The sequence below is a fragment of the Typopeltis vanoorti genome, chromosome 3 (genome assembly GCF_054136105.1).
Source record: "Typopeltis vanoorti isolate ZY-2024b chromosome 3, IOZ_Tvanoo_1.0, whole genome shotgun sequence".
In the NCBI taxonomy this organism is placed as follows: Eukaryota; Metazoa; Arthropoda; class Arachnida; order Uropygi; family Thelyphonidae; genus Typopeltis; species Typopeltis vanoorti.
The window spans coordinates 131,911,375-131,932,537 of NC_143551.1; the positions used below are offsets into that span (position 1 = coordinate 131,911,375).

At 35.0% G+C, this 21,163-nt stretch overlaps 1 protein-coding gene across 1 annotated transcript in view; it reads left to right on the forward strand.

Moving 5' to 3' along the window:
- The first annotated feature begins 6,831 nt into the window (after positions 1 to 6,831).
- The window catches only part of LOC150108572 (WD repeat-containing protein 18), a 130,862-nt gene continuing 116,530 nt past the window's right edge, over positions 6,832 to 21,163 (forward strand). Inside the window, exons 1-2 of the mRNA XM_090416013.1 lie at positions 6,832 to 6,923; positions 12,388 to 12,579. Of these exons, the coding sequence (XP_090272139.1) occupies positions 6,906 to 6,923; positions 12,388 to 12,579 (210 nt within the window). The 5' untranslated portion in view covers positions 6,832 to 6,905. The remainder of the gene's footprint in view (positions 6,924 to 12,387; positions 12,580 to 21,163) is intronic.

Below are 21,163 nucleotides of genomic sequence, written 5' to 3' on the forward strand. Positions count from 1 at the left end.
ACTTTTGGTACTATTTTTTTTTTCGGTATGTTCCATTGTGTACGTCTACCTAATATTGGTGTGTTTCGTCCAATACATTACTCCCTAGAGGGCTCTGAACACTTCATGTTATTTTATATTTTATAATCACCGGGTACATGATAAGTTTGCTAAAGGAAGATCGCGTTTTTTCAGGCTGCTTACTTATTATAACAACATGAGGAATATTTTGGGCAAGGGTATGCATATTTAGTAGTATATTTAGATTTTCAAAAACTTTTTACACCTACCTTATTTTATCTCCGGATTCCTTCTGAGTAGAATCAAACAGTACTGATTTCCTTTCATGCAATTCCTCATTCCATAATATCGCTGCAAGCTATCTCATGAGCTTGCTTAATTGCCTACCCTATAATTCCGTATATAACCCTTTCTAAGAAAAGTCCTAATATGGCTGACCACTGCCCAAATGTATATTGCCTGTCTTTATTACCTATTTGAAATCGCCAATAAAAATCACTATTTTTTTATTAGTCAGACCAATTTGCCTAAATATTTCTTTCTCACCGCCTTCCATATTACCAGGTCAATAGCAACACCCTACTAAACATTTCATCCTGTCCACCTCTACTTCACACCATACTGCTTCATAACTGTGTGGATGATATTTCTTAGCTACTTGTTGCCTCTTTTGTGAATGTGAATTTTGTGAATATTTATGTATTTCTGCTAGTAGAAAGCAGGTTCTCATATAAAATTATTGGATCATCACTAGGATACTACTAACCTTAAATGGCCACTATTATTCCTCCACCTTCTAATTGTGTACGAACTTGAGCAGCTACTGCAGCTCAACACCATATACAGTTCAGCTCCAAACTCATTGAACCATCTTCTCCTCTTCCTTCTTAATTCTCTACTTCTTGCTCTTTGAAACAGTCTTTCCCACACTACTTTACGTAAGTCGGATTTAATTCCCTCGCTCGTTAATCACACCGTATTGTTTAAGATTTTACAGTAAGTATGCGGTAGTGTATTAATGTGTTTTAAAGGATAATTCTGTAAGGTTTAGTCACGTAGTTTACATATAAATTGGATTTCAATATATATTTATTAATGCAAAGTAAAATAATGCAATATAAAACATTCTAATCCTTTTACGGTAATCTGCGTCCGAAAATATGCAGGTCGAATTTACGTACTTTTAAAGTTACCAAGCTATTTTAAACCTGGTTTTACTCTATTTCCCAAGTAAGCAAACAGACAAATAATAAGTCAAATTTGCTCCTGCACGTAATGCAAGTCTAGAGGACCCTGCAGGTAGTGCAAGACCAAGGAAACTCATGGTAAAAGTAGAATAAGCTCTGATCACTAATCTTAATATTTACCCATAATGCAAAGCACATCTCCTGGAGGAGATGTATGATGCTTTGTATTAAAGGCAAGGGGCCACTACCCAGACCGGTTTCGACCTTTATTGAGGTCTCATCAGTGGGAGCCAGGCTAGAAATACCAAGATTTTAGTAATACAGAGCTTATAAGTATTTTACCAGAACAAGTTACCATACGGTGTTTTAACCTTATTAAATAAAAATCTCAGGAGGAGATATAAATGTAGAAAGTATTTTACCTTAGATATAATAAATGTTAAAGATACCAAGCTATTTTATAGATAAAGATAAAGATACCAAGCTATTTTATAGATAAATATAAAGATACCAAGTTAAAGATACCAAGCTATATCTTTAACATTTATTATAGTCGGCGACTAGAGGAAATTTTTCTAAGCCTTTTTTCGACCAGTTCCCGAGTTAGTCGATCTGTGGCACTGAAAAGCAGGTTTTTCCTCCCGGAAACTCTGGTTTTTCGTCCTGTAAACTCAAGAAAATCGACCGTAGAACCCACATTATTTCAGACATTAAATATATTGTGTTAGGGTTAGGAAACACGAGATGGCGGCACATTTGAGCCGTCTCACTTCACTGAGTACCGCTTAATTAGTGATAGCCTTGGGCAATCTATCTCTGATTGGTACCAGTGGAGATTGAACTGCCCACTCAGTCTCCAAAAGTTAGATAGGACTAAATGGCCTCGCCTACTCCTCGAATACGGGAACAAAAAGGCGTTAGCTGATTTTATATATATATATATATATATATATACAGTATAACAAAGTTCTTTAATACATCACGACTAGTTTCATCGGTGCTCCGACTTCTTCAGGTTAGAAATAAAAAACATAAGATATAAAAATAACAAGGTAAAAAACATGGACTTTCCGGCTTAATAAAAATCAGAATAGTAACAGTCGCATTTGAATAGGTGACCGCGTGCTACCGTTGGCATGAGTTGAATGTGTGCGACAGCTAATTTTAGAGCGGCAGTACTGGATCACTGCGATATGGGAATCAGGCAAATTGTAGCTTAGATTGTTGTTCAAATGTGAAGGGTCCAGAACTGTTTCTTTTGATTCGATAATTCTTCTTTCGAATTTATCCTTGCACATATATATTAGTAGTGCGTTCCCAGTCAACTTGATGTGGCTGTTCTTCAAGGTTAGAGTTTGCCGAGAAGAAGACATGACTGGAAAGGGCGCTCGCTCGTGTTCTACTGTAAGAGCTGTGGCGTCTATGTTCCTCAAGACGAAGTGAAACAGATTTATCTGTCTGGCCAAATTAAGGTCGACCACAGCCGCACAAAACTTTATAAACACCAGGAAAATGCAGTTGGTTGTGTTTTGGTTTTGGTCGACTCAGAAAAGAACGAAATTTTTGCAAGGTAGTATAGTCGGTCTTTATGTTGAATTTCTTCAAAATCTTAGCTAGTTTTGGGGTAAGAGAGCTGATAAATGGTAACTGTATATGAGTGATAGGGTTGGAATCATCTTCTTGTCGAGGATGTTGGCGTGGTCTTAAACGTTTAGTGATGTTACGAGACGAATATCCATTATTTAAGAAGGTGTTTTTCAGGAAGTTAAGCTCTGTTTGAAGGTCTTCTTCTGTGGAAGTGACACATCTTGCTCGATGGGCAAGGGTGGAGATGATGCCCAGTTTCTGAGGTGGGAAGTGATGAGAAGAACCATGTAAATATCTATCAGTGTGGGTGGTTTTTCGAAAAATTGAAAATTTAAGACAGTCAGGTAATCTGTTGATCTTTAGATCCAAGAGGGGGAGAATGCCGTTAATCTCTAGTTCTGATGTGAATTTAATGTTTTGATGTTGGTTAATTAAATGGTTTAGAAAGTTTTGCAGTTCCTCTAAACTATGTCCCCAGATAAGGTAGACGTCATCAATTTAGCATAACCACAGTTTAGGTTTCAAAGTAGCTGAGGAAATAGCTTTCTCTTCAAAATCTTCTAGAAAAATGTTACCTAAGACTGGGGATAGAGGTAACATTTTGCTCATAGCTAAACCGCTAGTTTGTTTGTATATTTTATCTTCGTAGCAGAAATAGCCGGAATTGATGCAGTGAGTTAGAAGAGCAAACATTTTTTTAGAAACCTTGTCCTTAAGAAGAGTCAGAACTTCATCTGTAGGTACATTCGTAAACAGAGATACGATGTCAAAACTCACCATTCTGTCAGAGTCTAAAAGATTCAAATCTTTTATTTTTGAAATGAACTCTTCAGAGTTTTTGATGAAGGAGGAGGAATTGCCAACTAAATGTTTTAAAGAAGCTGCAAGATATTTAGACAGATTGTACGTAGGTGAGTCAATCCCTTCCACAATAGGTCTTAAGGGAGTGTCAGCCTTATGGATCTTAGGCAACCCGTACAACCGAGGAATGAGGGGATGGAGAGAGCTGAGAGATAGTCTTGTGTGTCTAGGAAGTTCAGAAGTTGATTTCAGAAGATTGTGTATCAGAAGAAGTGATCCAGTACTGCCGCTCTAAAATTAGCTGTCGCACACATTCAACTCATGCCAACGGTAGCACGCGGTCACCTATTCAAATGCGGCTGTTACTATTCTGATTTTTATTAAGCTGGAAAGTCCATGTTTTTTACCTTGTTATTTTTATATCTTATGTTTTTTATTTCTAACCTGAAGAAGTCGGAGCACCGATGAAACTAGTCGTGATGTATTACTGATTTTTGTTATACTTTCTCGGGTTCTAGTCAGTTAAATTTATTTATATATATATAAACACACACACACACACACACACACACACACACACACACACACACACACACACACACACACACACACACACACACACACACACACACACACACACACGCGTGCGTGCGTGCGTGTGTGGTGTGTGTGTGTGTGTGTGTTCCAGTTTGAGGATTTTTTCTTTTTTTATAAGGTTGGTAGATGCCGTTTAACGGTTAAGTTGGATTTGTCTGGTAAGGCTTGCAGTTGGAAGGTAGGAAATAGAGATTCCACAGGGGAACTAATTTCAGATAAAGTGGTGATCGGCGTTTTGTTGTTTATTACTGATTAGGTATGCATATTGATGCCTGATGGCAATTTGAACTATGCATGAAACCACAACAGAACAATAACAACTATTATAGGAACTCCGAGGGGCCTGCTCAATGGAAGTAGCATTTGTTTTCTCCGCGATAGACTGCCAGAAGATAGTCTTAAGTTCAAGGCACTAATAGCAGGGTATTTGTTTTTGAAACTCAGGTTTTTGTCCATTAAACTCAAGTAAATCGACCTTAGAACACACACTATTTCAGACAATACCATATCCTGTTAGGATTAAATACCAAGAGATGGCAGTACTTTTTACCCAGTCTCTTCATGAGTCACTGCTTTATCACGCTACCGGCCAAGATGTCTATAGACGTCAAAGCTATCATGGATGCGAAGTGCATATTAAAATCGTAATACCATTGATATTACATTGAAATATATGAAGGATACGAAGCGGATTCGTATTTTATCCATATAATGGATAAAATATGCATTTTTATAATGGCATGTAGGTTGGTAAGTCTACCTTCTGCACTAGGCCATCAGAAGATATGACTTAATTTCAAGTCACTGGCAGTGGGTTTTTTCTCCAGAAAACTAGAATGTTTCGTCCGTTAACTGAAGAAAATCGACCTTACGAACCTCACTATTTCAGACAATACCATGTCCTGTTAGGGTTAGGTACCCAGAGATGGCAGCACTTGTTTGCCAATCTCTTCATAGGTTGCTGTTTATAATTAGTGATAATCTTGGGTCAGCTGTCACCGATTGGCTACTGGTGGAGACTGAATCACTAACTCAGTCTCCAAAAGCTGGATAGCATTGAAAGTCCTCACTTAGTCGTTATAAGGGAAAAACAGATGTTAGATATATATTTTTTTATTTGAGTAACTTTGTATATCATTCGGTATCAACGATGGCCTTCGAAAGACTTGGATTCGAATCCCGTATAGAATATTGAGAAGCATATACATTAGCAGGTTTCATACAGTGGTAACTGGCTTTTCCGCCCATAAGCTCAAGGTAGATTGGTAGAGCCTCTGCTACTAATGACTCAGTTAAGTAAGTTTGAGCGCGGTTAGTAGTTGGAAGGGGAAAATCGTTCGATGCTGTTGGCACACTCTCCCTTGATGAGTCCTTGGACTCCCTGGAGGTGTCAAATAATAATAATAATAATAAAAATTGGCCAGGAAAACACTCACTATTTACAAACAGCAGGCAATGCAGTTAATGTTAATGTTACCCTCCCATCATAAGCAGCAAGCAGGTTTCTAATAAGTTAAGTTACTTGGTCATAACAGGCCATTCAGCGTAACACGAAAAGGTAAGATTGCAGATAATAATGATAATAATAATAATAATAATAATAAAATCAGCTAATGCCTTTTATTCCCGTATAGAGAGTAGGCAAGTGGTTTTAGCCCTATCTAACTTTTGGAGACTGAGTGGACAGTTCAATCTTCACTGGTAGCCAATCAAAGATATCTGTCCAAAGGCCAGCTAATCACTTATCTGATCTGATCTGATCAGGATCAAAAATAACTAATTTGGGCCAGCTATCTCTGATTGGCTACCAGTGGAGACTGAACTACTCACTCAGCCTCCAAAAGCTAGGGTTGAAAGGCCTAACCTAGTCCTTATAAGGGAATAAAAGGTGTTAGGTAATTTTTTGAGTAGCTTGGTATCTCATTCGGAACAATGGCTTCATTGGAGTTGGGTTCGAGTCCGTACTTTCTCCATATTATTTCTGTTTATATACTAAATTATGCTTCTCAAGAATGAATCACGGCGGTACTAACAATCCTAACAAAACATTTTTAATGTCTGAAAATAGTGTGGGTTCGACGGTCGATTTTCTTGCATTTACGGGTCTAAAAACCGACTTTTCAGGAGAAAAAACCACTTGCCTGTGCCAGAGATCGACTAACTCGGGAACAGGACGATAAAAGGTTAGAAAATGTTCCTGTAATTGGCAACTAGATTTGAACCCAAGTCTTCTTTCATGCGGTCACGCTGTGAAGTGCAAAACCCACTTCCACTGAACTACACAAGCTCTAATAATAAAAAGTTAGCTTTATTATTATTATTATTATTATTATTATTATTATTAGTAGTAGTAGTAGTAGTAGTAGTAGTAGTAGTAGTAGTAGTAGTAGTATCTTGTTTTGACTGTGCATCAACTATGTGAATAAAATAACAACAACAACAACAACAATAATAATAATAATAATAATAATAATAATAATAATAATAATAATAATAATAATAATGCTTATTTGCACACGCACTTCATATTTCTTTATTATATAATCATAAGTTAGCATGTTTATTTATACATGTCATGTTTTTATAATATATTACGTTCTTATTTATTACTGGAATCCCAAATTATATCAAACCATGACCAAGTAATATATTTTAAACAATTTTTATTTATTTATATTTTGTCTGCATCAGCGCCATCGAAACTGAAAATTGACACATGAAATAATCGTGAAAATGGCGGTAAATTTTGAGGTAATATATTAAACTTATGGTAGATTGTTAAATGATAAATATATCACTATTAAACAAGAAGTAATGGTTAACTTTTAATATGCATTATAGAAGCATTTGATAAATATGTGCAGTGTTTGTGATTTATCGTAATTTGTAAGCTCATGATATTAGTAAACATGCAGGTTTCAGGTTGGATGAACTTGATCCTCGTGCTATCGCATGTAATTGGAAAAATCATGAGCTCCTCTTCAATTTAGTTAATTAACGACCAGATTTGGATCTACTAGGGTTCAATATTTCGACAGTTTCTCTGATTTTATGTATTTATTTATTTTTACTTCTGTTATAAATAGAATTTTCTCCATGTTATATCTTTAATGTACCAAATCTTGTTTCCCAGTATAAATTGAAAGTTATCTATGTACCTCACATTAACAGAAGGTTATAAAATTTATAGCACACTGATAATTTTTACATATTATTTCTGTTTATGCACCAATTCTTGTTTCCCAATATAAATCGAAAGTTATCTTGTTTCCCAATATATTTCTGTTTATGCACCAAATCTTGTTTCCCAATATAAATCGAAAGTTATTTTTTATGTGCCTCACATTAACAGAAGGTTATAAAATTTATAGTACACTAGTTAGTTTTTATTATACATATGTGTGTGTGTCTGTATATGTATATATGGAGAATAGTCCAGAAACCCTGCTCTAGAGACCAGACATGGAATTTTTTCAAGCCACCTCAGACCTCCAGTAAGAGAGGTGGATCACTCACACTGCAGAAAATTACCTGGCACAACCTCAGTGTTTGTATGTCTGCAGGTTGGTTTGGCAGTGTTTTTGTGTGATGTTTATTTTGTTATTATAATTGTGTGAACACCTCTGAGGACTCATTGCAAAGAGCTCCTTGGCACACAGTACACTTTCTAAATTACTTAATTCTTCATCTGCACACCTCACTACATTAGGGCACTCTGTGCTGCACAGTACACCTTGTGCTATTTAATCCAATATATATAGATCACACTGTATCACTGTGTGCACATTGTCATCTGCAGCCCATCAATAGTATTTTTAAGCTTCCAACAATAGCATTTTGTTTATCAATTGTGTGTTCTCTGGCTGATTTTTCTGTATGCATGTTGAAAAACCTGAGTTTCTGGGAGAAAAACCTTGCTACCTCTGGTTGAGGTTGGCAGACTTGATAGCTACTGAAAAGAAAAGTTCATATAAGGATTCCTTTTGTTATGAAGAGAATCAAAATCAGGTCAAAGGATACATTTTTTCAACATAGTGAGTACCTCCAGTTCATTTACCTCAATGCTCACATTGGTCTCCGTCACCTCAGTAGCTGTCAAATGTCACTGAAAACCACTGCCAAACCAACCTGCAGACATACTAATACTGGGGCTGTGCCAGGGAATATAATCTGCAGCATGAGAGCACTGCCTCTCTTATTGGAGATCTGAGGTGGCTTGTAACTACAAAGGAATCAGAAGAAATTTTGTAAAATTTTAAGTGCCCACATAGTACACCTAGAGGTACATTTGTCCTAATGTTCTTCTAAATATACTATGTGGGCACTTGAAGTAGCAAATTACAGACTAATTAGTATCTCTGGAATGGTGGTTAATGTATTGGAAAAGTTAGTTAAAATTCAGGAATAGGTGGATAGAAATATGATATTCTGTAGGGGCAGCATGGCTTTGTTAAAGGTAGCTCCTGCCTCAGTAATTTGTTCACATTTTAATAATAAGGTTACAGCAGAACTGAATAAAAGAAATGACTAAACTGCTGGACTTTGCAAAGGCATTTGACAGAATACTGCATGGGAAAACTGTTACATAAGTAAATGGGAATATATATGAAGCTGGTGCCATGGGTGGTGGTGGTGGGGGAGGCAAATGGGCATCAGGGTGGTGTATAGTGGAGTGGAATCAAGGCAAATGTGGGTGACTAGTGGAGTGCCTGAGGGTTCTGTACTAGGACCACTACTCTCTAATTTGTACATTAATGATATAGTGGATTTGAAGAGATATTCAGTTGTTTGCCAATGATGCAAAACTAGGAAAGGCAATAGTTGATAAAGGTGATGTAGATATTTTACAGGATGATCTAAATAAATTGGCAGTGTGGGCCAAGGACAGTGATTCAATTCAGTGTTGTAAAATGTTGCTAATGCACTTCGAGATGAAAAAGATTACATACTTTGTATCATTGTAATGGTACTAGTTTACAGGAAATTGTTGAGGCCAGCTATCTGGGAGGATGATGGTTGATAGAGATTTGAAATTCAGAAGACATATTGCAAGAGTTGTCAAAATGGCTCAGAGGATTACTTGGATGCTGAAGAACACATTGACAAGTAAAGATAGGGAGATTATTGTCCTTCTTTATAAGGCTTTGATTTGGCCACATGTTGACTACTGTGCTGCACAGATTTGGAAAGGGTAGATGGCGTTGATGGAGATGATTCGTAGTAGAGGTTCAGTGTAGTAGTTGAGACGGTTGTAGGTGTCCTCCCGCGATGAGTCTTCAGACTCCTTGGAGGTGTCACGAATAATAATAATAATAATAATGGTTCTAATCCAATTTCGAAGTTGGGGGGGGGGACCATGTGTTTACTTACGCCAGAGATAAATAAACTCAGGAAGGAACTAGAAAAAGTCTGCCTTGGGAAACGACTGGTAAAAAGGGACTAGAAAATAGTTTTGTAGTCTGAATAGAATTCAAACTTGTGGCATTTTTCTTTTGCTAGTATTGTATCATGAACACTAAGGTTATGCAACAGTTCTCTTTCAAAGAAGTAGTTTTACTGTATGTAAATTATAACTGTTGATAAACCTTATGTGTTTTCATTCGCATCTGTTTTTCATTAATAGTTCATTAGCTGATAAGAGAAGTCAACAGCCTCTGTATACTAGTAGCCTAATTGTAAAAGATATTTCTCACACAAACTTTGTTTGCTTACACTTTGGTAATGGATTAAACAAGAATATAATTTTGGCAAATATCAAACCTCAGTTTTTATTGCATTGAGTCCTGCGCTCTCTTTGAACTTTTTTAAAAATAACTGTTATATGCTACAGAAGACATTTTGGTTTCCTGCCATACTACTGTATCTTTTTTTCTACATAGTGAAATGCTATACCAGATTTGTGTATCTTCCTCTCCTGCATCTTTTATATGTTCACCTTTCAAAATTTCACTGGAAATTTGAAAGGTGAACATATAACAGATACTCTGCAAATACTACAGAGCAATCCATTCTGTAGACTAGATTTTTCCGTGGAAGGGTCATCCACAATCAACTTAGAGGAATTCCCCCCCACACACACATCCATTAACCCAGTAAGTAATAATTTTATATATCTGTTTTTGCAAGCATACTGTGTGGTATTGATCTTGATGAATTTGGTTATAGTTCCACAGAAACTAGGCAGCTTGACATCTACAAAAGCATCATTCTACACAGAATATGCTATGAAGTTATCATTGTTATATAAAGAGTGTACTTTAAATGCAGTGTTATATTGCATAGTGTAATCAAACATTGGCACCATAGGTGGGCAGGTTAAAGTAAGTAAGATAATCCAAGAACTTTACTTCTCTAGAGATCAGATGTATTTTTACAGACTACCTCATGCCTCTATCAAACTGGGTAATAGTCTTAAAATTAGAACACACACAATTTACAGACAAAAAATACTATTAGTGGTGGGCAGTAGATGGTGTTAATATAGATAATAGTAGAGGTTAAGTGCAGTTGGTAGATGGAGAGTTGTGGAGTGGGTGTCCTCCCTCGATGAGTTCTCGTATTCCTTGGAGGTGTTACGAAATAATAAATAATAATGATTTTCCATCATAAAAGGCGTTCATAATCATCCAGCTGTAAGTGTATTTTAGGAAGACTTTTTTTAATGTCTACAAAATAGCATAAGCATTAAGGAAATATATAAGGTAAGAAATTTATCTGCTATACTGAGAGTATCCTGGCTACCCTAAGTCCTGTCTGCAGATTATAAGGATGATATTCAACATTTAATTTATTGCTGGTCTGTGATTGAATTTGATACATAGGATTTAGAAGATGCCTAACACCAAAACACAAGCATGATTATTAATATTAACATAATTCATAGATATGATGCACTGACTATATGCAAATTATGTAAAAAAATATTTTTCTTTACATAGTTTGTGTATGCAGTCATTTCATCATTATTTATATCTTAAAAATGCTGCTATGTTTATTTAAAGATATTTTCTAAATATTTCTCACACACACCTGCAGTAAGGAGAAAGAAATTACTAATTAAGCATAATTTTACTATAATTTTTAATTATTATTGTTAAGCATGCAAGCTCCTTTTCGATGTGGAGAAATCTGCCAACTGGTCTTTCTCTCTGTCTGGGTGCTACCAGTGAACTTAAGGTAATTATTTTTCGTTACATCTTTTGCCTGAAAAATAAGCCAAAGGTGATACCGGCCTTGCTTATTTCACTGTTAATATCACAAAGAAAAGGTCTGGCTAACTATCATTTGACAACAGCAAAATTCGAAAATATTGTCAGAAAAGGATCATATTGAGCATACAGTTCATGGGTACATAGATGAACCCTCCCATCTTCCTAACTCTGCAGTCATGAAAATTGATGAAAGACATCACTTTTGGCCACACCATCTCATATCCACAAAGAAACAAAAATTTTTAAATTACAATTTTATGTTAAATTATATTAAAATTTTAATATAAAATTATCACTGATATTAAGTAGATTGTCTTCCTCTCCAAAATAAGAAAACTATCAATAAATTTCTGTTATATATAACACTACATACTGAAATAGAAGGATAGGATACTTATTATTATAAGCAGTTAGTTACATAATTAAATTTTGAGAATATTTACAATTTTAGTAGAGGAGGATTAGGTATATACTGTGGAAAGATGAAAGAAGATAATTAAATGCATCATAATTAAAACATAACTCTTCTGGCAATCTTATCTGAATATGATACTCATATTGCTGTTAACCCGTAGTTAATTTTGATACATTTGGATACCATTAGTGACATTAAGATACCAGCTTAGTTGATAGTACTTCCTTTTTAGATGGTGATGTCTTTTTCTTCGTTGTTGGTATCTGGAAAATAGAGAAAATGTATGAATTTTGGCATAATACCTAATTCTGATCATTAGCTGCTATTGCTAGTGGTTGACGTCTCTTGTTGAAGAAGATTAATTCTTGAACAAATTGAGCTTTTGAATAAGCCATATTTCATTGTATTAGAATTATATATTATTAGGCTGATTCAACAAATGTTTATGTAAACAGAAATCGATTTATTTTTATTATGTGTTTGCTACAGATGTTTAAGTTATTCCAAAATACATCTAGTTCAATGTAATGTATACCATCCTGGGATATACTAGATATAGCCTAACAAACAATATTTTTAATTTGTATAGGTTGCATTAACTTCTGATGCTAGTAGTCAACTGTGGAGTTGTTGCATTTGGGATCCAGCAAGAGGGACCATATTGCATACATATAAGGGAGAAGCCAATGTTCCAAGAGGTTTAACCTTTATTGGGGATGAATATATCATTGGCGCAGTAAAAGACAGGCCAGTAATACATGTTTGGTCTCATGGAAGTGTTGTAAGTCATTACATTATTTTTACTTCTTATGATTAAGCTGTAGAGTCAAAATGATTCATTTGTAGTTTGCTCTTAATCATTGTGATTCATTGAGATCCTCTCTTAGTATTAGACAGTGAAATTCTTAAAGTGTATTCACTTTAACACTTTCACTGTCTACTCTGAAACATTGTTTAGTATTTCACAACACTAAATCATATTGAATGATTTTGACAGTTATTTGTTAACAAAGTTAACAAATAACTTTCAAAAATAACTGTGTTTTGTTAACACAGTTAACAAACTTCTGTTCAACACAGATATGTGCAGCCCAGAGAGAGAGAGAGAGAGCCTTGTTTTTCCTCTCTGATATTGCACCTGACTCACCCAGTCTCTCTTTTATATAAAAATTTGAATTTTCATTTTCTTAATACATATCAGTATAATACATATTATGACAGATTAACACAATATTTTCATGACAAGTTTCTAATCTGCAAATTTTTTTCATATGCTTACTTTATTATTATTCAGGTTTCCGATTTGATCAGTTTTTGCATTTCATAATATCAGTCCACTTACAAGTATATACATAGAGGAAAACCAAGATAAATCAGGTTTGATGCCAAAATGGCAAGAAAGAGACCCAGAGGAAGACCAAGGTCTGGATGGATTGATTCGGTCAGAAGTGCCTTACAAGCACAAACTTTTTAGATATGATAATATTGGAGTGCTCATAAGTAATAGATTGATTTGGAGGAAAATTGTTGATAGGAGATTAATAATAATGTAAATTTAATCATGTAGTGCTGTCATAGTAACCTGAACACCCCTTGGTGGCACATATCAGGAAATTTATGATGATAATGAACTTTCTTTTCTCCTTCTTTTTTCCTTTTCATAGTTCTGCTGTTGATGCATCTGTTCAGTGTCATAATTTTTTGTGGAACCCTCATATCTGTGTTCTCTAGTCTTGGATTATTCATTATATTTTTAACCCAATTCCTAACCCATAAAGTTCAAGTTAGTTTAAACATACATTTTTGTATACTGCCTTGGTGTTTTTTTTTTTTTTTTTAACTTGTTCCACATACATTTATTCAACTGGCTTTGCATAATGCCAGTCTTAATTGTTCTGTTATCTGTTTTCATGATTAATTTGCCATCTTCACAAAAAATTGTACCTAAATACCTAAAATGTATATCAGGAATGAAGTTGTGGTCCTACCTGTTTTCTTAATTTCATTCCTTTTATTGTTGATTTTCAAACAAAATATGCCACTGCAGTTATTCAACTATAGACTCAAGAAATTCAGTAGTTAAAAGCTAAACTTAATGTCACATATTTGAATATCGGGTTTGAATATCAAACCATTTTCATACCTTCTTCAGTTCTAACTGATAATTTGCAGGTTATTTACTGTCAACCTTACTATAGAGGATTAAAGAACTAGTAGGGCTATAGCATAATTTCTATATCAAATAGCATCGTGACTTTGGCCTTGACTTTTTGACAATTTGTTATAGTGAGTGAATGGAGTTTGTTCTAATGGTGTTTGCTAAAAAGTACTGCCCAAATGCTCAGGGAATTCAAATAGCACGTGTAAACCGGTTGTAGTACAGGTACGGCCTTCTGTCGGGTGGAGGTTGAATGCCCACCAGTCTTCAAAGATAAACAGACTCACCTGCTTCCTTTGGGGAATAAAAGGTGTTAATGGATCTGTTTATTTTTTTACAATATTGATACAACACAAGTATTATGATATTACAAATAATAATAGAATATAGCACAACACTATAAATATACTACATGTATTGAACAAGTGATAATGTAAAGACTAATAGGTTAAAGAAAAAACAAGAATAAAAAACTGAGAAAGGAAATAGACCTAGAGAATGAACCTTTTTTGCTAAGTATTTTGTATATTGGCAAAATATGAAGAATGGCAAGAGGTCATGAGTGGAATATGTGAATAAATCACATAAGTTATAAATGGTTATAGCTCTAATTATTATGTTTTGAATTTTTGTAATTCTTATCAAGCAGATCATAGTAACATCCACCCCAATAGGTGATACTTTAAAAATAGTCATAATTTACAATTATGAATCTTTTTACAATAACTTCTCTACTATGTTAGTTTTGATTTCATGACCACATATAATCGGCCCTTGCAATAATACCCAATAAGGAACTGATATTTGTTTTGAAAAAATATAAAGTTTTTGAGATGAATTCTACTCGTCAAATATCTAATAGCTGTAATAATTTTATTATTATTATTACTAGAGTGGCTATGCCCCCCCCCTCTAGTAATAATAATAATAAATTTATAATAATATAAATAAATAATAATAGCTATGAGTTGCCAATAAGGTTGCTTATGCTGGCATCTGCAGAAACTTTTAATTTCTATATATTTGGCATGAAACTCTTGTAGTTTCTATATTCGGCTATGAAATAATGTTGGATTTAATATCCACTTAATTTGTACCATCATCTATTATATTTGTAGTGTTTTTTCTTTATGTTTTATTGCTTGTTTGCCGAGGTCTGGAGAGTCATTTTGCTTGTTATTATGCCGATAAGAAAAAACTAAAACTGTTCAAACAATTCTTGATAACTTCTTTTGATTAAAAAAAAATTGCAGTAAATAATGTAGGAGGAGGAATAGGGTATATTGAAGGGGAAAGAGTAGATTATAGAAGAGTTATAGTAAGGTTTATAGAGAGGGCATAGTTGTAAGGCCAGAAATGAAAAGACCCCATGGCCCTTGAGTACTCTAATAGCATAAGGGTCATAAAATAAAAAGAGTTGGCTGATAAGGCCTTATAGGAAAGATTAAAGTAAGTGATCTTCCTCAAAGAAGGAGAGGATAGATCCAGTAGGGGTCCATGGGAGTGCCGCTTCCCTTACAATCAAGATGATTGCCCCTTATGGCTCTGTTGGTCCACGAGTCCTTATTCAGTATGTTCGGACCACCCCACCATATACAGGGTGTTCGGGATAAATTTGACATATTTATAATTAATTATATTTTTCCGTAAGTTACATGTATTAACACACACTTCTCTTCATTTAAAAGTTTGGACCCTTCTTCATTCATATACAAGATGTCAGAAAGGATGGATAGCTGGAACCCACCTGAATCATGGAAGAGAATAACTTGTATCATGATGATTCGTGCCCGCCATCAAAATAAGGATATTACGACTGCTGCCCAATGCTCCCTGAATACAGTAAAAACAATCAGGCATGAACTAGAGACTTGCAATGGTGACTACGAGGATGTAGCAAGAAGAAAGATCCCTAGCAGACGATCTGATTGCATTCGTACAGCAGAATTCCTCGCAAATCTGCAGGAACAGGTGTTGAAGAACCCTGGCATTGGAATTCGGGCTTTGTTCGTGGAGTTGCTAACTGTAGTCAAGCCCTGGATAACAAGGGTAGCCAATGGTAGGCCGTATGTATGGCAGCAGGATTCGGCCCCTTGCCACACCTCTGGGAAAAGTCAAAAATGGTTGTCTGAAAATTTCTACGACTTCACCAGTCCAAATGTTTGGCCTCCAAACTCCCCAGACCTTAACCCCATGGATTATTTTGTATGGAGCGCAGTTGAAAAAGACACCAATCGCACTTCCAGTAATACAAAAGCCCAGTTAATGGATAAAATTAAAACAGTTTTTGCGGCCCTTCCCAGGGAGACTGTAGCATCAGCTTGTTCGAGGTTCCGAAGCAGAATTGAAGCTGTGATCGATGCTAATGGTGGTTATTTTGAGTAAATCTTGTTGATAGTATTGTAATTAACTCTGCCTGTAATGTTTTTTTTGTCAATTCATTAAATTTAATAGATACAAAGAAGATTTTCTTTTTCCTTACGAAACTGTCAAATTTATCCCGAACACCCTGTATATATACACACGTGCACACATGTACACACACATATACATACATGGTGGGCTCCCCTATCCGCCACCCAGGGGACGTGCTCTCTAGGGGTTACAGGGTTCCCCGAGAGTACAAGTACAAGCCAGTAGGAAAAAGAAAACCAGGACGTCCTCTTAAACAATTCAACGATGACTTCTAAGGCCGGAACAGGCCATGCTAGGCCTAAATCCTTGATACGCATGATGATGATGAAATAATGTAGGTACAAGTATTTATTAAACATTTACTTTGCATTCATTTGTTATCTTTCCTAAAAGAGTAACATATAAAACGAATTATTAATACAGTAATTGATCATGGACGAATTGTAATTTTTAGCATTGATTATTGGATCTGATTAACACCATTTTGATATATGCGGTAACATTGAGGGATTAATTAACCACGTTAATTGAGGAATACCTACACACACACACACACACACACACACACACACACACACACACACACACACACACGAGGGTGGTCTGAAAAGTTCTCAGCCTCGACCATAGATGGCAGTGCTATCGGCACGATTTTTTTTCTAAGTTGGTACATCTGACATAAGCATCCATGTGAATTGTAAGTCATTCTATCAAGTAGTTTGTTTTATACAGCTGTCTGAAGCAAAAGTGTTCTCTGTATCCCTTGAAATAGATAAAATTGAGTATCGTGTGGTTATAAAATTCTTTGTAAAAGGTTTAATACCAAAAGAAATTCAATCGAAGTTCATAAAAGTTTATGGGCACTCTTCTCCTTCTTTTTTGACAATTAAGAAATGCCGAGTTTAAACATGGCCATACCAACCTTGAAGATGATCCACGTGAAGGACGTCCAAAAAAGTGTAACAACACCAGAAATCATTGATCAAGTGCATGAAATGGTATTGGATGACTGGTGAGTCAAAGTGTGTGAAATTGGTGAGACTAGGCATTTCAAAAAAACACGTAGGATATAATAATGAGGGGATACAAATCCTTTAATGTTTATCTGCCAGTAAGCAAAACTCTAAGAACTAGGACTAAACATCAAAGGATTTGTATCCCCTTCATTATTATTAAGGTTGCCAGAAAAATAGCCTTTTGGCTTTTATTACATATAGGATATATTAATATAATTACAGCTATTATTGCCTGTTTTTGTTTAGGAGCGTCCCTTATTTTAATACATTGGCTAACATTACTCAAAAAAAGGGGTATATATATATTTTTAGGGCATTATGGGTGGGTATAGAAGGCAATTGTGGCAGAATAAAAGAGGTGGAAAAATTTGGTACATACCTCATACCTTGTTTTTGGTTCTATGATGCCTTCCAATTCCAAGATCCTGTTGAATGTTGTTTATAAACGGGGGGGGGGGTGACACGGGAAATAAGTTTCCACATAAGGATACCCTTCCCCCCTTCATTCCCCCACCTCCCCCCACAAAAAATGCAGCCCTAAACAAAATAATATATATATATATATTTATATATACATTATTAATAGTAACCCGGGTTGGTTTCCAAACTTATTTCCTACGTCAACCCCCCCCATTTATAAACAACCTTCAGCAGGATCTTGGAATTGGAAGGCATCATAGAACCAAAAACAAGGTATGTACCAAATTTTTCCATCTCTTTTATTCTGCCATAATTGCCTTCTATACTCGCCCATAATGCCTAAAAAATATATATACCCCTTTTTTGAGTAATGTTAGCCAATGTATTAAAATAAGGGACATTCCTAAACAAAAACAGGCTATAATAGCCATAATTATATTAATAGTGATTAAGAGGAGTAACATGGGAATTTTCCCAGAAACTATACTTAATGTAGGATATATTTTGCATGAAGAATTGCAAATGAAAAAGCTTTGCACAAGATGGGTGCTGCACTTGCTCACATGAAAATCTCTGAACAGTGCTTGGAGCATTTTAACAAGAATAAAACTGATTTTGTGCATTGATTTATTACTATGGATAAGACTTGGATTCACCATTACCCACCAGAATACAAACAGCAGTCAAAACAGTGGACAGAAGCCAGTTGTTCAGCGCCAAAGAAGACAGAGTCAGTTCTGTCAGCAGGAAAGTCATGGCATCAGTGTTTTGGGGTTGCTGAAGGCATTTTGTTTATTATTATCTGGAAAAGGGTAAAACAATAACCGGGGAATATTCCGATCTTTTAACCAGACTAGACGAAAAAATTTGTGAGAAACGACACGGTTTGCAGAAGAAAAAACCCCCTTTCATCAGGACAATGCACCTACCCACAAAGGTGTTTTGGCAATGGGAAAATTAAGGGATCTGCACTATGAATTGTTGGAACAACCACCCTATTCCCCAGATTTGGCTCCCTCTGACTTCTATCTCTTCCCAAAACTAAAACTCTTTTTCTTCAAATTAAGAGATGATTGCAGCTGTAGGGGAGTATTTTGCAGATCTTACTGAGAACCACTACACCGACAGAATAATGGCACTGGAATAAATGTATTAGTCTTAAGGGAGATTGTTTGAAAAAAAAAATTTTTTTTAAATTATAAATTCGTTTTTTCATTGTTAGGCCGAGAACTTTTCAGACCACCCTCATATATACACACACATGCTCTTCACCTCATCCTCATTTCCTTCATATAGGTACATTTATTGTATATGGGAAATGATGTGTGTACTTTATTCTCCTTTCTTTTAGGGTTGCACAGTGATCAGCATTCATTTTAAAAATTTTATGGAATTTACAACTGTGTTAAAAAAACTTTTTTATTATCCCGACGTTTCGATCTTCACATCAAGATCATCATCTGGAGCGTACATAAGTATACAGAACAAGCTGAGTTACATCATTAACTGTAAGCTAGAGAAACAATGATTTGATCACATGTTATTCTACTGGCATGACCTCTGTTGAATAAAAAAAATAAAATAAAATAAAATAAAACTTTTTTTACATCAAGCTAAATTCTATTTTTACAATGACAGGAATAAACATTCTTTTAGATGGTTTTCTTTCAGAAACAATTGGTGTCCTATTTTTAGTATTATAATTCCTATATTTGATTTACAATACTGGATTTTCTACAGTCCTGTTAATAGTTGTTCTTGGTGAGGAAGGTCGAATATATGCCTTCCATATTTTGGGATTTTTAAACCATCATTGTTGTTCAGATTGGGGTGGTTGCTGATAATCTCGCAGGCTTCCTTGAATTTCCGTTCATACCATGTTCTAGTGTGATGTAGATACCTGGTGGTTTTCCAGTCAAAGACCCACTCCCTCCACTAGCTCACCCTGGAGTATACTGGATTTACTGTACTTGCAACATACCGTATATAGGAGAAACAGGATGCACTATTCCTATTAGACAAAAAGAACATAAACGACACATTAAATATAATAATTACGGTGAAGCTGGCCTTTCTGATCATGCCCCGAATACCTTACACAGAATTGACTGGTAAACCACCAGCTGTCTACATCACACTAGAACATGGTATGAACGGAAATTCAAGGAAGCCTGCGAGATTATCAGCAACCACCCCAATCTGAACAACAATGATGGTTTAAAAATCCCAAACATATGGAAGGCATATATTCGACCTTCCTCACCAAGAACAACTATTAACAGGACTGTAAAAAATCCAGTATTGTAAATCAAATAATGGAATTATAATACTAAAAATAGGACACCAATTGTTTCATCTAAAAGAATGTTTATTCCTGTCATTGTAAAAATAGAATTTAGCTTGATGTAAAAAAAAAAAAAGTTTTTTTTTTATTTTTTATTTCTTTTTTTTTTTATTTATTCACCAGAGGTCACACCAGTAGAATAACATGTGATCAAATCATTGTTTCTCTAGCTTACAGTTAATGATGTAACTCAGCTTGTTCTGTATACTTATGTACGCTCCAGATGATCTTGATGTGAAGATCGAAACGTTGGGATAATAAAAAAGTTTTTTTAACACGGTTGTAAATTCCATAAAATTTTTAAAATGAATGTACTTTATTCTCTCTCTCTCTCTAGGATCAAAATTACAACTGCTAGAGTTGGTAAAGTGATTATTCATTTCATAAAGTATGAAGTAACATAGCAGTGACATCATGTTTGCTGTTGTATTTATCAACTGCCATTCCTTACTTTTATCTTTATACAGACTACCTCCTAATAATAAATGCCACCTGGTTGGCCGAGTGGTTAGCATATCCAAGAGGCTGTGGGTTCAAATCCTGCCAAGGGCATGAATGTTTGTGATTGTCCTACTAACTATTTACCATATGTAATGCTCTGATCTGTGTCCTGATGCAGTATGACCTTTGATGTCTTTGCGCCATAAAAATCAATTAAATCAACCTCCTAATAAAAGTAGTTTTCTTTCACATACTATATTTTTCCTCTCAGTGTTTTTATAGTTTTATTTTTAAACTAAACAAAATTTTTATAGTAATTTTTAAACATTGAATTGTAAGGATTCTTATGCTTATTATGTAGTTTTTCTTTTGTACTTATCGTATTTTTAGTCCATCAGAATCCAGTCTATGTGAAGGTACTTTTTTTTTTGTAGTTGTTTGTTTACCACCACTTATTTTATTATATTGTGATTTTCAATCTGCATATTTAATCGTGGTGAATTTCTCACATAACTGATTTACATATAATAGATCATTGTAGGGTAGTTGATAATTTTATATATATTTCTCA